General features: G+C 31.9%; 1 protein-coding gene across 1 annotated transcript in view; it reads right to left on the minus strand.

The window, feature by feature from the left end:
* Positions 1–393: 393 nt before the first annotated feature.
* The window catches only part of LOC144856257 (uncharacterized), a 166300-nt gene continuing 150206 nt past the window's right edge, over positions 394–16487 (minus strand). The window contains exons 23-25 of the mRNA XM_078714204.1: positions 3554–3583; positions 3300–3356; positions 394–3033 (exon numbers count right to left, since the gene is read on the minus strand). Coding sequence (XP_078570330.1) covers positions 2534–3033; positions 3300–3356; positions 3554–3583 — 587 coding nt within the window. The 3' untranslated portion in view covers positions 394–2533. The remainder of the gene's footprint in view (positions 3034–3299; positions 3357–3553; positions 3584–16487) is intronic.

A 16487-nucleotide genomic window follows, 5' to 3' on the forward strand; every position in this document is an offset into this window, starting at 1 on the left:
ACGTTTTCACATTTGTGGTTATTTTCACATTTGTGGTTGTTTTAACATTTGTGGGTTTAACAAGGCACCTGAAAATTAGGGTCAATATGAAAGAAACCCAACATTAAATAAAACTTTCTCTATAGGCAATTACATTAAGAAGAAAATAAATAATGGACATTACAGATGATCTTCGTGTTAAAGAAGATAAAATCAGAGATAATTAATACATACAATCCAGGCAAATGCAACAGTATTAGTATGCCATCATAATAAATGGTATCCTAAAAAATGTAATTAATGATTCCGATCATCCACTCAATAAATTCGTTAAGCTTAGCCAAACTGGTAGACTGATCACTCTAAATCAAAACACTAAAGGTTGCCGACAAGCATTCGTTTATTCAACCAGGTCTTTAATAGCAAGTTTGTAAGATCTCTTTAGAATCACTGGTTACGGCGCATTGTTTTGTATTCGTTTGTCTAATTACATGTAATCAACCAACCAGGTTTCATTAGTACCTTGTTTTTAAACATGACAATAAATAATATCGTATCGTATAATGCAGTTCCACGCAATAGGCCTATTGTTTTGTAACTTAATTTGACGTTTAATGCGGCATACACATCACACTTTAAATGTAAGCGTCGTCCTCAATAGACATAATTTTGTCGTCCTGAAATTGGCCTAAACATAACTGTTATTTATGTCACTGGAAGGCAGCGCAAAAAGTCGAGACAAAAAGAAAGCACAAAACTCCAAACTGGGTGGAATATGTCATATATTGAATGACGGAAACGATTATGAATAAACCAAATTGGGCAGCCACATCGTAATATTTACATTACAAATCAAGACACAATTTGTATTAGCAGCTAAATTGAGCTGCCCTAAATCACATAATTAGATAATCGTATAATATAATAAAAGAAACCAACAAATATAATATCAAAGGTATGTTAAATGAAAAATACACAATTAGCAAAACTAAATTACAAGGTTTTGCACTACAAAGCAAAAGCTATATATCTGGAAATTAAAAGATAACAAACATTGTAAACAATGTGGAATCACTGATGGTGAAGATCACATGTTCTTCAAATGTAAACCTATTAAAGATGTTTGAAAAAAGTAGGAAATATCTGAATGATAACTATATGTATAGTAGGTCTATACAGTTTCTAATTTGTAATTATTTTTTATTAAGAATATACCAAACTGTATTTGTCTGCAATCAAAGTGCCAAATGTTTCTGAGTTGTTGCTAAATCACGAATAGGCTACTCGCGCATTAAATCAAACCACTGAAGGAAAATGATAAATTTTTACCTGCATACCTGTATCATTAAAATGACCAAACATAGCCAGCATTTTATTGTCTTCAATATTTACATTTTGTTAGGCCTACATTAGTTAGTAAAAAATGCACTGTCCAGTTAAAAACATACAAATCTAATTTAAAAGATTTAAAACACAAAAACACAGTGTAATATTGATGAAAACGTTAAAATGTTAAACATAATAAAAGTTAAGAACATATGATTACTAGAGCAACGATTATATTTTAGAAAATAACATCCGAATTAGTAAAATTACCGATAGCCCGTTTACAGGTTGTTTATTTTCTTTTTATTTATCTTCTTGCAGCAGAATTTATACCTAATTTGTAAAGTAGCTTGTTCGGTAGGACTTACAGTAAACTATAGTGTGTTTGTTTATTATGCATTTTTTACACATTCGACAAAATATACAGAAATTTAAAACATAAAGCATTTAACACCCGGACAGTTGTCCACATGAAAAGCAAAAGGCAAAAGCTAGATACCTATTAAGTTAAATGAAATAACCCCAACTCCCATTTTCCTAAAAACATAGTGAGTATGATGGTAATACTGTTTTATTGAACAATTAGCAGATGTAGTTGTTAATTTGGGAATGTTAATACAGTAAGTGGATTTGATACTGGTTATATTATGGATAAGTTGGCTTTTGAATAAATATGTAGCTGTTCTTATGTCTAATTTGGACTAGTGGACTAGTTGTTTAAGGACTAATAACATCCGTATCATTGCTTTGCTGCAATGCATGAAATGCTGATTTTTGAAGAGTTTGTATTTGTACTGAATGGATACCAGTACTGTTAACATAACACCAAGGACAAAGACGGATGTCGCGGGTGAAAGTGTGGAGATACCAATCGTATGTACCGGAGTATTAAGCTTATTTTTCATCGCTACTTTTAAGACAATAATGTACTAACTGTATTACAGTTAAGGAATACAAAATTAATTTATTACATCATACCGAAATTAAAAATCTTAAAAGCTACTCAATTATACTATACTACTGGATATAATAATATACCTGCATTAAGGTATTACAGATATGTGCATAACACTCTCTCATTACATCACAAAAATAATGCACAATCAACACAAATGTAAATACGAAAGGTACAATAGGACAGACATGTACTGTAAATACTGTTAATAATGCATAGTTATATTGATTGCACTAATTCTGAAATATAGACCCCCGCACAGTCAGCTTAATTTCATTTTCTTTTCAACACGAATGTCTTAACCCATTCAAGTGTATCGTCACTCAGCAACCCTTGTGATTCCAAATCCAAAATCAAAACCCACCTGTCTTCATACTTCTTAAGAACAGGGAAGTTGTAACGTCCATCAAGAGTTTTCATATCTGAGTCACTAAGACTTATCCCCAGATTGAAAATCTTAAGTGTGTGTCCTGAAAATGCTACTACACGCTTCATAATTTTGAATGGAGCAAGCTTTTCTTGAATGACTGACTGAAAGCCAAATTGTTCCGTTACTTGTATTGCGTCATACAGAACAGAAAGATTTGTTCGACTCAATAGTCCTTTGTCAGACAACAGAGTTAACAGATCTAGTGTAGTGGTAACCGTTTTCACAGCTTCAAAGTCGCTTAACATTTCGTTGAACAGAACTTTTAGTCTGTTAAGGAGTCCACGTTCATCATACCATTGTGCAAACTCTGTAATTAACTGTTTAAACTCATCGTTCGAAAGATCTACATGGTTAAATAAAAACAATGTTACAATATTATGTAATTTAATACAATAGAATGGCATGAATATAATCACTGTTGTCACTTGCTTGAAGATTATGATTATACTATTAAGTAATGAAACACCACTTAGTATAACATACTGTACACCTTATAGTTATTATATATAACATATTATTTTGCAAAATTATTTGATGTCATTATCGCTTTATGTTCTTATAATGACCATAGTTATTGCATTGTAATCTTTATCTAGGTCAGTAAGTTACCTTCACTTGGATGAAATTGGTGACTCGATGATGCGCCTTCAATTTCGTCACTATTGCCTAAAAAGTAACACAATGAGATGTTACTTTATATGAATTTATTTAAACAATGCATCGCATTTTATCAATTGTTATACGTAGAAAAAAACTTCTATTTACAGTTCTCTGTTCTATCCATGGGCGACAGTGAGTTTCGTTGTGCATTATAATTAATATCCTCTTAATCTAAAACATTACCACAAATAAATATAACATACCTGGATATGAACTTGATGCTTCAACAACACCTGTAACAAATTCATATTGTCAAAACTCAATATCACAAAAACAATACATATTTATAAATCGTAAAATAAATGCAAAAGTAAAAATATGAAAAAACACCTCAAATCGTAAAATATGTTCTTACAAAATAAGTTTCAAAACATGTAAAGCTCCATTAATAAAACAATATTTATGTTTATAAGGTGAGAGTGTGTAGAGCCCCAACGCAACTCGTAAAATAAACGCGCGCAAAACGTAAACATTAACAAAAAACCCTTTTAATTGAACGGTTTTTTAAAACAGAAATATCCTTTAAAACGTAAAATTAACTCAAACGTAAAAATAAAAAAACACTTAGAAAATTATATTATGATACATATGATCATTATAAACAACTAGCTTATAGGTCTATTAGCAAATTTCATGAATATAAAACTGGTCGTTACATTATATAATACCATCTTCATACACTTTCTTTCACTCAACTACGCCTTTACGCGTGTATAAGTAATATTTCAGATTTCTTTTTGGCTTAGGCGTAATCTATTTTATTAATGAAAGCTTATTAATTATAAAATATTCTTTTAAATTATTAAACACAAAATGTTTGTTTCAGATTATCTCTCATAAACTTTTACTAAAACAGTTGTAATTACTATCGTATCTTATTTATTGCATTATAGAAAATAAAAGTTTATGTTATTCATAAATTTAAACAAACAATCTTTAATTATTAAAAATGTAAACTGCTAAAGTATGCAATGCAAACTGGAACAAAAAAGAAAGAGATTGAAATAAATAACATATTGGATTACAGACTATAAAGGTGTGTTTTTAAAAGAATATTTAAAACTTCTGCTAGTCATAAATATTACTATTATAGGTACATTTATGTCCTGCAGGAGATGGCATAATTGTTGACACTACCACCCACACCAATTTGTTTTTAATGGACGATGCCCAGAATTTGTTTGCTTACAGTTGATAAACAGCTCATTAAGTAAATACTTAAATATCACTGTTCGATTGCAAAATTTGCATTGTCATCGTCATCATCACCATCATCATCATGACAATAACTATATCATTATTATCTTTATCTACTGGTAATTTACCTTCACTTGGATAACTTTGGCGGCTCAGTGGTGTGCCTTCGTTTTCGTCACAATTGCCTAAAATTGATCAAAGTGCGATGTTACTTTCAACATTATTGTAATTATCTAAACGTGTTCTATATTTGCACGCAACGTTGTACATTTTTTTATACGTATAACAAAATGCTTCATTATAGTTCCCTGTTATGTTCTGTTGATGTATGGCAGTGAGTTCTTAATGAAGACAATTGTACAGTTTAATTAATATTCACTCTATCAATCTAAACCAATACCATAAAAAATATAACATACCTGTAGTTGAACTGGATGCCCCAACTACACCTGTAACAAAATAAACAATACAATAACTATTTCCATATAAAATAGAAATTCCAGATTATTTGGGTTACATTATAATGATTAGGCCTATAATGATCTGAAACCACAATGTTAGGTATTTTAAGTTACCTACTAAATAATACTAATGTTAGCGCCTTACTAGAAGAACAAAGCAAATGTGAAGGGATTCTAAACATTGATGAATGTAAAACACGTTTGAAATGAAATCCAATAAGGCTTCAGGCAGTGATGGTTTATCAAACGTTTTGGAATTCCATTGACACCCTATGTAAAGCATTTAATTGTTATTTTAATAAATGTAAATTATCAGTTTTCAAAGGAACAACAGATGAATAATCTCTTGATGTGCAAACATGATAAAACAAGTTTTAAAAAACAGGAGATAGATAATGCTATTGCTAATATATTATATTGATAGTTGGTGACGTAATATAAACTGATCAGAAATGTTATATAAAAGGAAGCTTCGCTGACGAAAACAAGACTTGTTGAAATTGTACAAGAATACATAGATAGTTTTAATAAATAAATTGCCATTTGGTTTAGGTCGTCATGGTCCAATGTATTTGGTGAAGACTCTCGATTACAACGAATGATGGATCATTAAAAAGGATTTTGGAAGACTATTGGTGTTTTACAAGGAAATGACTAAATGTAAGAAGCAACATGAGATTAAAATTGCTCAGTTAGCTGACGATACACTACTTTTGGCTGTAGATAAAACAAGTATGAAACTTATTTTAATTAAGTTCTTGTTTTGTAAGGTTGCAGGTTATCACAATTATACACTTTCAACCAAAGATGAAAACCATAAGAATGTGAATCTTCAAAACATTATGTTTTTTAAATCATTTGGAATACAGTACGTTGATGAACTTGTACATTCTTTGGTACTTTTGTTGGTTATAATAAAAAGAAACGCCGCAAAAACAATTGAGTTGAAAAGATCGATATTGAGAAAAAAGAAATGTTAGTATTTTGGTAAAGTAGTATATTAGATGTGCCCACAAAGATAAAATGTATAGTATTATTTGTATAAGAACGATACAAAATAATAAAAGGAACTACTGTATGTTTCAAGAAATTAAAAACAGGAGAATAAAAATAACATGAATTATTGTAGTACAATGGTATTACCCCGTATCATGCCATGTTCAGAAACATGAATGGGATTTACATTTGCGACGACCCAGGGAACTTAAAAAGTAACCCATGCAATAGAAAGGTAGTAGCAGACAAGTAAAATGCAGGTGCTGTTTATTGTCTCTAGACATAATAGGCCTACTGGACGATATAGTATTCAACAGGAGCAGCTACACTATTTCAAGAGCCAGATTGGATGGTAGAGGATTTGTTCATCTCTCGATTTTTTGTTAATCAGTGATTTTACCCAAAATTAGGAAAATTAGAAGCAATGTGTCTTTTATTTGCTTACAAATATAAGAGGTTGATTTGATGTATAGTGTGCCTTCACAACATATTCCTAACAGTCCACGCAACATTTGTTTTGTAGAAATCGCAGATATTTTACATATTTTATATGACTGAGAAAAGTTACCAATATTATTGTATCCTGTGTGTATAACTATTGTATAATAATTAATTGTAATATTTGTATTGTATATTGAATTTAAATATTGATAGTACAATTATTTCAATTATTTAACTGCTTACAAATGTTTTGTGACAGATTAGCTCTCACTGACACAATATCTGAGTGACAAAGTTGTAATCACTAGCAAAAGAGCTCTAGACTCTTTTGCTAAAAGAACAAACATTATTATTATTTTTTTTAAATTAAATACAGGTGAACAATACCTGTATTATTGTTAAACTCTCAATGAAATAATATAGCAGCTCTTTAAAAGATTAAAATGTAAACAGATAACGTCAATGGTATGTGATGCATAACTGAAACACTTCTGCTAGGCGCCTGACATTAGTCTCCTAAGGTCCAAACTAGTTATGTTAATTTTGTAGTGTGTTGTTGATGTATTTATCAATGGTAATGACGAATAAAAGATGATAAAAAAGATGGAGATTTAATTAAGATGAAGTAATTAAATTGACGAAAGAACATAAACGGAAAAAAACTTACCTTTAGAAAAATATCGCTTGATATGAGCTGTATTCATAGACGTATCGGGTCCACATTTAACTCTATCTTTTTTCAAACACGTTTCAAGATCAACTAAGTGATGTTCCTTTGGATTACAAGCATCGCATACCACACGTAGCTTGTAACCACTACCTTCATATATGTTGCATACGGTTTGTAGTTGGTCCCTCAAGTAACTTAGTACCTGAACACATGGAAGGGGTGTAAAATATTACATTTAATTTACAATTACATTACATTTTGTTTGGAAGTGTATAATTATATAAATATCATGCATAATAATGATTACCTCCATGCAAACACTCGGTTGCAGTTGTAGTTTCTTTGGTTTGGCGCCACCAACTTCTGTGTTGTAACTCTGTTCTGTCCGACGATATATTTGAAGCTATTAAGTAATAAAACAAAAGTAAATGTTTGTTGATGAAGCCTTTCTTTATTAAAGATGTGTAAACATCATTTGATAATTTGGTTGGTTGATTTGTGTTATTGTAAACATTACTATAATAGATATGTTAAGTTGGTAGGTATAGGTGCGTAGTGCAAGATGCGTTATGCAATCATATACCATAAGTAATACATACACTATATATACTAATTGATCTAGTATGTATGTATATGCTACAAACATAGTGAGATACTTAACAACTATTGTCCTACCTTAATTGCATGTGGTTTTTCATGTTCACGCTCAATTTGTACTGCACCTAAACTGACTTTGTGATCTTTAAATTCAAAATCACTACGATTCCGGAACACTTGTGAATCGTCACTATCTGTTCCTGTCATCAATTCAAGAAATGCAACAACTAAAGTGTGGTACACAGCCTCAGGGAGAAAGTCTGTCGGAGTCAGGTAAATCGATACCATCTGCATGTCATCTTTTGTCACTTCTAGTTTAGTATGTGTATACATTTTCATCCGACATGGAACCAAGAATTCACGGTTACTATTTTGTACCTGTTATTATAAACATTGATGATTACACATTATTGATGAAAGGGAATAATAGCTTATAATTATCAATTGATGCACATAATACTTACACTCTTCTTCTCATAGAGCAACCGAAACACCCTCATCACTTCAATGAATATGTCAAAGTGATCTCGGTTTTGTGTTGTCCATAAATAACATAGTAACTCTTCCTCAAGAATACCTTCTTTGTCAAGTCTTTCCCATAGAGTCTTCATTTTCTTCTATGTACAAATATGTAAGTATAAACAATAATTACTACAAATCACTTCATAATTGGAAGACTCCAGTCAGTCAACAAAATATAATTTACATTTTATCTTTTTTTTTCTTATTCAAATACTATGATAATTATTATGATTTGTCTACTTACATCTTCAATATGTGGTGGAAATACTGTGATCACAGTTGTCAGCATCTGTATCATCGTGTGAAGATTAGTTATTACTGTGTTCTTTAATTTCTCGTCTTTATTTGAATACATAATCTTTCCAATGTCATTCATGTACGTTATGGCAACGATGATCGCTTCTTCGACAATTCCACATTCAGTGCAAATTCGAGAAGCCTAATAAAAAATGTACATTTTAGTAAAACGATGGCATACCAATATATTGACGAATAAGTATATATAAACATTGTGATAATAAAATAAAATGGTAGTCCTTATATAGGTAATTACACTTCCAATTACTACAAGTCATAGTAGGCTTTTAAAATAAAATGTTTGGTTGTCACATAAAATCTCGTCAATGGTTAAAAACGTGAGGTGGTTTTGATATAATATTATTTATAAATTTTATATATTATATATAAATTTCGCAAAAATTATTGATAGTTTATTGTGTTCTAAGGGTGCCGTGAATGTGTTTCTGTAATAAAATTATTGTATGTTATAGATCAGCTTGAGAGCTATCGAAGTACAATAAAGAAATAACTACGAGGTAGACTCAATACGTAGACGTAATGTTGATTGTGTTCTAATGGTAAATAATTATGCTGTAAAATGAAATGGACGGGAATATTAAAATTGTGGATTGTCTGCCCAAAGTAGAATTATGTAACAAAAGTATAAATTGTATACTAGACATGAAACTCGTCACTTTGACGAGTTAGTTATCCGCACCACGGCAAACGCCACGTGCACGTCATACGTTGGAATATTGCACACAGATAAAGATTATGGCATTATGACAAGAACTGAAGAATATGATATGCTGTTAGTGCTGAATTCTGTCAATTTTGTGTCATATAGTATATACAGTGCAAACAGTATAATCTGTATACATATTACATACAGTGTAGAATAGGTGAAATTACGAGACCCGCCATTTATTCCAATTTTTAACATGGCGACGGTATCAAAATGAAACACTTAGATAGCAATTTCAGAAGAAAATTATCACAGGAACAACATATTAACGTGTAGAAGAAATTTGAATACGTAAAATATAGATGCGCACCCTTTTAAATGTGATAAACTATTACGCAAAATATGAAAATACGACTTTTTTTATTCAACTGGCCATATGATGACGTCACAACATCCGATTGGCGAAAAGTTCACATTATTTCGTATCTACAATCCAATAGCTTCCAGAAAACGTTTTAATCGTGATTATCACTTTTATTCTTACGGGCTATTACAGATTAAAATTTACTGTAAAGATGAAATTAATGACCCACGTAATTAAAATTTTTAGGCATGATGACGTCATAAAAATTAAAATATTTTTATCTCATGCTAAAGAAAGTTGATTGACCTACACAATATATAAATGTAGGAGAAAAAGGAATACAGATAAGCGTGATGCGCTGCATTGAATGTGATGAGCAATAACGAAAAAGGCAAAAATCCTATATTTTACATTCGTGTGGCCATACGATGACTTCACAATGTTTTTTTAGCCTTATCGATGCATAATCCGATATCTACAACTCATCAACTTCTAGATTTTGTAATAAAAATAAACGGTTCACGGTTTACTTTAGAAACTATGACTGTTTAAAAAAAGACATTATTTTGACGATTTTTTAAGCACGCGCACGAATTGTCTAATTCAACGTGTTCGTATGGCGTTATTTAAACTGGAAAAGGTCTAAATTGTTTTCAAAATTACTAGGAAAGGCTTGAAAAATATAATTCAAGAGAAAAAAATATGTTTTTAACGCTACGTGCGCACCGCGTGCGTAAAAAATTGCGCGCCCGTGGGAATTTTTTGACATGCTCAAAATGACAAGAAACGCATAAAAGTTGATTAGAAATTATTTTTGCGCATTTTGAAATTTTAAATGCGCATGCGCGCGTAACTTCTTGTGAAACATGCCATTTTTAATCCGTAGAAAGTTTGCTCTTGATATGACTTAAATTTTTACAACGTGTCAATTAAATATTACTTTTAGTTTTTAATCAATCATAAAAATCATAAAATTGCGCGTAAGTCACGTTACGCAACTCTGACGTCTTTCAAAAATAGGAGGTGACCAACTTCAGGTAAATGTCCACATGTTGTCAAAGTTATGAATGTTATGTTTACACATTTTAGAGAAACGCGCTGCACAAAAATAGCGAGAAAGAAAGAAGAATAATACAGAAAAAAATATTGATCCCATACAATAACAAGGAGTTATAAGTGCGGATAACTAATTATATCTGAGACAACAATAACCAAGGAGATTGGAAACTACCGTGATATTAAGCTCATTGGTCATCGATTTGCGCAGTTTTAATTGTTAGTCAAAATCAGTGATCCATGAAGATGATTTTGCAAAATACACCGATGAATGCTCATGACTTGTTGAAATTAACCGCTTGCTAAATAAAGGTAATAAAGGCGAAGACATTGGGCATACACTATGGAAAATACATTGAGTAAATACATAGTGTATTTCAAATTAAAACAAATATATGCAGACAGACATATACATATTTAGCTATTAATACATTGAAAGTAAGTGATACAATATCATTATTACGGTAGAGATTTTCAAATGTGATACAATTAAAGGAGTGTATTTGGCAAAAGCTATCAAATTTAAGTAAAATAATCATACGTAATCATGTATTAAAAATTACGTTTTTTAAATAATTTGTAAATCAGAACACAGAAAAATAGTTATTCTATCATACTAAAAGTCATCAACTACACTGTGTTTTCTACAGTGTCTTAAAGAAATGGCGAAACTCTCAAATACTGGTGTTATTAGTTAGCCACTACCAAATGACACACTACCATCTACTAACAAACTTTTGATATTTCGACGCAGTCTATGAGTCGGACTATTCGCGAGCGAACGCGTGATTTGCATAACAATGAACTCAGCTATTGTTGTTTAAGATTCTTTGTAAAGCTCTACTACTATCAAATATTTTGCACACATGACTTGACAATGGTATGGCAACAACATGGATACTGCTGCTGAACGCATATTCAAGATTTACCTCATTAAATGAAATGCACAGTCTTGTTTTTCCAATTTCTTGTAATCTTTCCTGAAAATCAAGCCACTTAAGAGGAATGACCTTCATTCCTATTACATCCATATATCTAACAACGTTCCTCTTAAGTTTTGTAATACCTTCGTCCGATTTCACCGTGTTGTTGACCATGTAAATTTCACGATCTACATGCCCGGCATATTCCATTCTTTCTATTTTAGCAAAAATGGTCTTATACATATTCTGAACCTTCAAATAAAAACAGTACAGGTATTAATATTGTTACAGTTTAAAGTTTATTAAAATACGATTTGTAATGTTGCCAACTATGCCTACAGCTGCTATAAAATGTATAAGATTCAATGTTTAATGTTGTTTCAGTGGAATATTATTTTAAATTAAGAAATCGTATATACATGTATATGCGTAGCGGTCCAGGTGATACGAAGCTAGATAACTGATTTTACGTGAGATTTCCTAGGTCAATACATACTATGCCTACAACCACGGTCGTTTCAAAACTGAAATAAACTCTACATTTATTGCGTTGGCAGTTCATTTTGGTGCATAGCACAAAACACAAAACATTCATATTTAAACACATATTTAATGCTCTTATCGTTATCATTATACACGTTGTTTTTTGTTGAAGCACTAATCCCGGCACTAATCAGTACTTAATTACACTCTTTTTTTGGTATTATTTTTTTATTGATGTGATAAATGTGTGCTTAATATTTCCATTTTCTAGGGAAACCGTTACACAAACGCGTAACAGTATGTGTATTGGTAATTTCTAACTACGACTTATAAATGACTTATATACAACACTTTGTAAATCTCCCGAAAAAAATAAAAACCCAGGAATATTATTTTTGATGACAGTAGGCCTATAATATTTATTCCATTATTTTAAACTCAAGCATTTTATATGTGTATGTTGTAATACTCAAGGTTATGAACATTGATCTTCATATATATTATTTATGTATTTACATACTGCTAGTTTAGTAACACACTGTATAATCTGTGAATAGACCGAACAAATCAATATATATTCATACATATAATAATTATAATCATACCTCTTTGAGCTTTTCTGATTTCTTTCCTGGCAATTTGTCTATATGAGTAGCAACCAAACTGATGGGAGGCGATTTTATCACTTTGCCATCGATATAAATGGTGTTTCCTAAAGCATGTTGTACAACAGTATGTTCATATACTGACCTTACCCAAAACAGAATTATGTCCAAATTAGTCATTCCTAATGGACCCTAAATTGTAAATGTAAAATAGATTTTAAAGAATATATACTGTATTATATATAGTCAACGTACATTATATTAAACAATCAATAATTATTAAATAAATCAATGTTAACTTTTTGGTTAAACCAGTTGACAAGTACTTACTTGCTACGTTTCAGCTACTTTCAGTAGCCTTGATCACGCAAATGACGTTGACATGATGTTCTGTCATTCGTCATAGTTCGGTGACTTGCGCCATCTTTCGTCTGATGTTCAGCTTTCTGCTGGTGTCCCCCTTTGGATGCTCGGGTGTCCCTTTTTATTAAGTCATCATAGATGTGGCTCAGTTCATGTCCTCCCTGGTCTCTGTTGATGTTCATATTTGTTTTTCTTATCCAAATGGCTTCTTTTATTTTTCTTGATAAGTAGTGTTGTTCTTTGTCTAATATTTTTGTATTTTCAAAATCCGGTATGTGATTTTCTATGGTGGCGTGATCTGTGATTGCTGATTTGTGTAGAATTTTAGATTGTGAGTGGCGAGCGCTCCTGGTTCTTGTCCCTACCGTATTTTTTTCCACGTCTGTTTTGTGTTCTATTATTCTTGTTTTAATGCTCTGCCTGTTTCCCCTATGTATACCTTCTTGCAGTTGTGGCAACCTACTTGGTAGACTATACCACACTGTTGATCTTTGTCAATCTTGTCTTTAGGATGAACGAGACTTTCTCTTAATTTGTTTTTGGGAGTGATATATGTATTTATATTGTGCTGTTTCAATGTTCTTCTTAGCCTTTGAGTCATCCCTTCGACATACGGTAAACCAATGTTGACTCTGGATTTTTCTTTATCTGTTGTTATTTCTTTGTCTTTGTTTGCTTTTCTATGTTCCCTTTTGTCTTTAACTCTTTTAAAACTCCAGTCTGGATATCCGCATGTTGATAAAGCTGCTTTTATATGGCTCATTTCTTGTTTTTGTCCTTCTTCTGTTGATACGATGGATTCACATCTGTCCACTAGGGTGTTGACTACGCTAAGTTTGTGTTCGAGTGGATGATTTGATTGAAAGTGTAGGTATTGGTCTGTGTGTGTCGATTTTCTGTACACTGATGTTTTTATGTTACCATTGTCTTGAATAGTGATTAGAGTATCGAGAAAAGGGATGGTGTTGTTTTTCATGTTCTCCATAGTGAATTTTATTTGGCCTGTCTGGTCAATGGTGTTTAGATGTTGGAGGAGTTCTTCTTCAAATCCAATTGGTACAATTGCCAAGACATAGTCTACATATCTGCGCCAGAAAATCGGTTTGATATGTGATGGTGCTGTTTCTGTGGCACGTTGTTCCAAGTCTTCCATGAATATATTTGCCATTATGGGGCTGACAGGACTACCCATTGCCATTCCCTCTTTTTGTCTGTAAATATCACCATTAAATGTGAAATATGTCGTGTTAAGAACTAGGCTTAACAGCTCCATGATGTCCTCCGTTTTCAAATTGGTGTTTAATTTTCTTTGGACTTGTTCCAGGATCTTAGTTTCTTTCAGTAAAGTGTTGTGTGTTATATTGATTGTTGGTTTTATAGGTGTCTTTGTGAATAGAGATATAACATCAAAGGATACAAGTGTGTGTTTTTCTATGTCTATGTTGTTCAGTGCTTTTATGTCGGCTGCTAATTGTTTAGAGTTTTCCACATGGAATTCTGTGTTTCCAACCAACGGTGATAATAATTTTGAGGGCAATTTGGAGACTTCGTAGTATATTGTGTTGATATTGTCTACGATTGGGCGTAATGGATTGTTCTGTTTGTGGATTTTAGGTGTGCAGTATAGTCGTGGGATGATTTCTGCAGTGGGGAAGAGTTTGGTTTTCCATTGATAAGTTATTTTCTTTTCTTCTAGTAATCTGTTTAGGATTTCCACAAGATTTCTCTTGTATTTCTTTGTAGGGTCCTTTTTAAGTTTTTCGTATACATCCCCATCTTCCATCATGGTGTTTACCTTACGTTTGTAATCAGGGGTGTTCATGATCACCGTAGCTCTGCCTTTATCTGCCGGTAAGATCGTGATGTTTTTGTCTTTTTTAAGGCTATGTATGGCTGAATGTTGCTCTTTTGTGATATTTGTTTGTGGTGGTTTGGTGGTTTTTAAAATGCTAGTAACCTTACCTCGTACAATATCTCTTTCCGCTTCAGTTATTTGTTCACAGGCTACTTCAGTGGCTACGATCACATCCTGGATGGGTAGCGTTTCTTTGGCAATCGCAAAATTCAGGCCTTTTTCTAGTATGTCGTGCTCGATCGGTGATAGATTCCTGTCTGACAAATTTACTACCCATTTTTCTTTCAGTATCGTGCCGTTCAAATCTATTTTTTTGTTTATGTTATTTCTTAGTTTCTTCGCCTTTTCTTCCCACCATGAGAGTTTGTTTACATGTCGTTCCTTTGTTTTGATAAACTCTGACTCTTGACATTTCTGTATGAAGTTCCGGATATTGTTCCTATCCCCCCCCGTTCGTAATATTTTGATCTAGTTTTCTTTCTAGTACTACTTTTCTTTGATCTAGATTTTCTATATTGTTGGTGATTACCCTAATCCGTTCTCTTATTAGTTGTTTTTCCGCTTGTTTTATGATGCTGTGAGCTTTTTCCGTGTTTATTGGACAGCTGAGACGTAGACTCGGGGGTGTGATGTTTTTACGTTTACATTGTAATGTAAAAACCCTATGGTTCCGTTGGCGGGAAACCTTCCTCACTAATTTTTCTTCTTGGCGAACAATATTTATTGTTTCCTCACCATAGATCGTACGTAGATTCTCAAAAAATTTCATCTGGTTTCAAATATATATTAAATAAATCAATGTTAACTTTTTGGTTAAACCAGTTGACAAGTACTTACTTGCTACGTTTCAGCTACTTTCAGTAGCCTTGATCACGCAAATGACGTTGACATGATGTTCTGTCATTCGTCATAGTTCGGCAAACGTCATTTGCGTGATCAAGGCTACTGAAAGTAGCTGAAACGTAGCAAGTAAGTACTTGTCAACTGGTTTAACCAAAAAGTTAACATTGATTTATTTAATATATATTTGAAACCAGATGAAATTTTTTGAGAATCAATAATTACATTTTAAAATAATAAGCCTAATCTAACGTACAGTACTTGGTAAACTTACCAATGCTGGATTTCGACCTTTTGCTAGTTCGTCTAATTTATCCATCGCACTAAACGCAACACAGTACGATGCTGTATTTGTGAGGAAAAACTGAACAAAATACAGATAACTGAGGTATATAATAATGTTTGGAACGTTATTTTTTGGGCAGGAGCATTCTCTACTTTTATGGAGCTCACCTTGTGATTAATACTACTAACGCTATACACATTTAGTTTGTGCACATTTTTTTTAATTCAATTTTTATTAAACATTTTCACTAAAAAAATCTTGTTTATGGTAGGTGCATGGTGATCTATGAATTATTTGACAAATATGGGGACCGATTATGGTTAAAATAAATTTAGAGAATTCTCAAATCGCCAAAATGACAATTAGAATATACCTCAAATTTTACAATGATTAATATTGATTGGTGCTCTGCCCACTATTAGACGACAATTTTTACCATATAATATAATAATAAAGAATTATTCATATTAAAACTATAAGAGGATGGTTGTTTACGTTACCGCAGGAAATAGTA

The sequence above is a fragment of the Antedon bifida genome, chromosome 11 (genome assembly GCF_963402885.1).
Source record: "Antedon bifida chromosome 11, ecAntBifi1.1, whole genome shotgun sequence".
NCBI lineage: Eukaryota > Metazoa > Echinodermata > Crinoidea > Comatulida > Antedonidae > Antedon > Antedon bifida.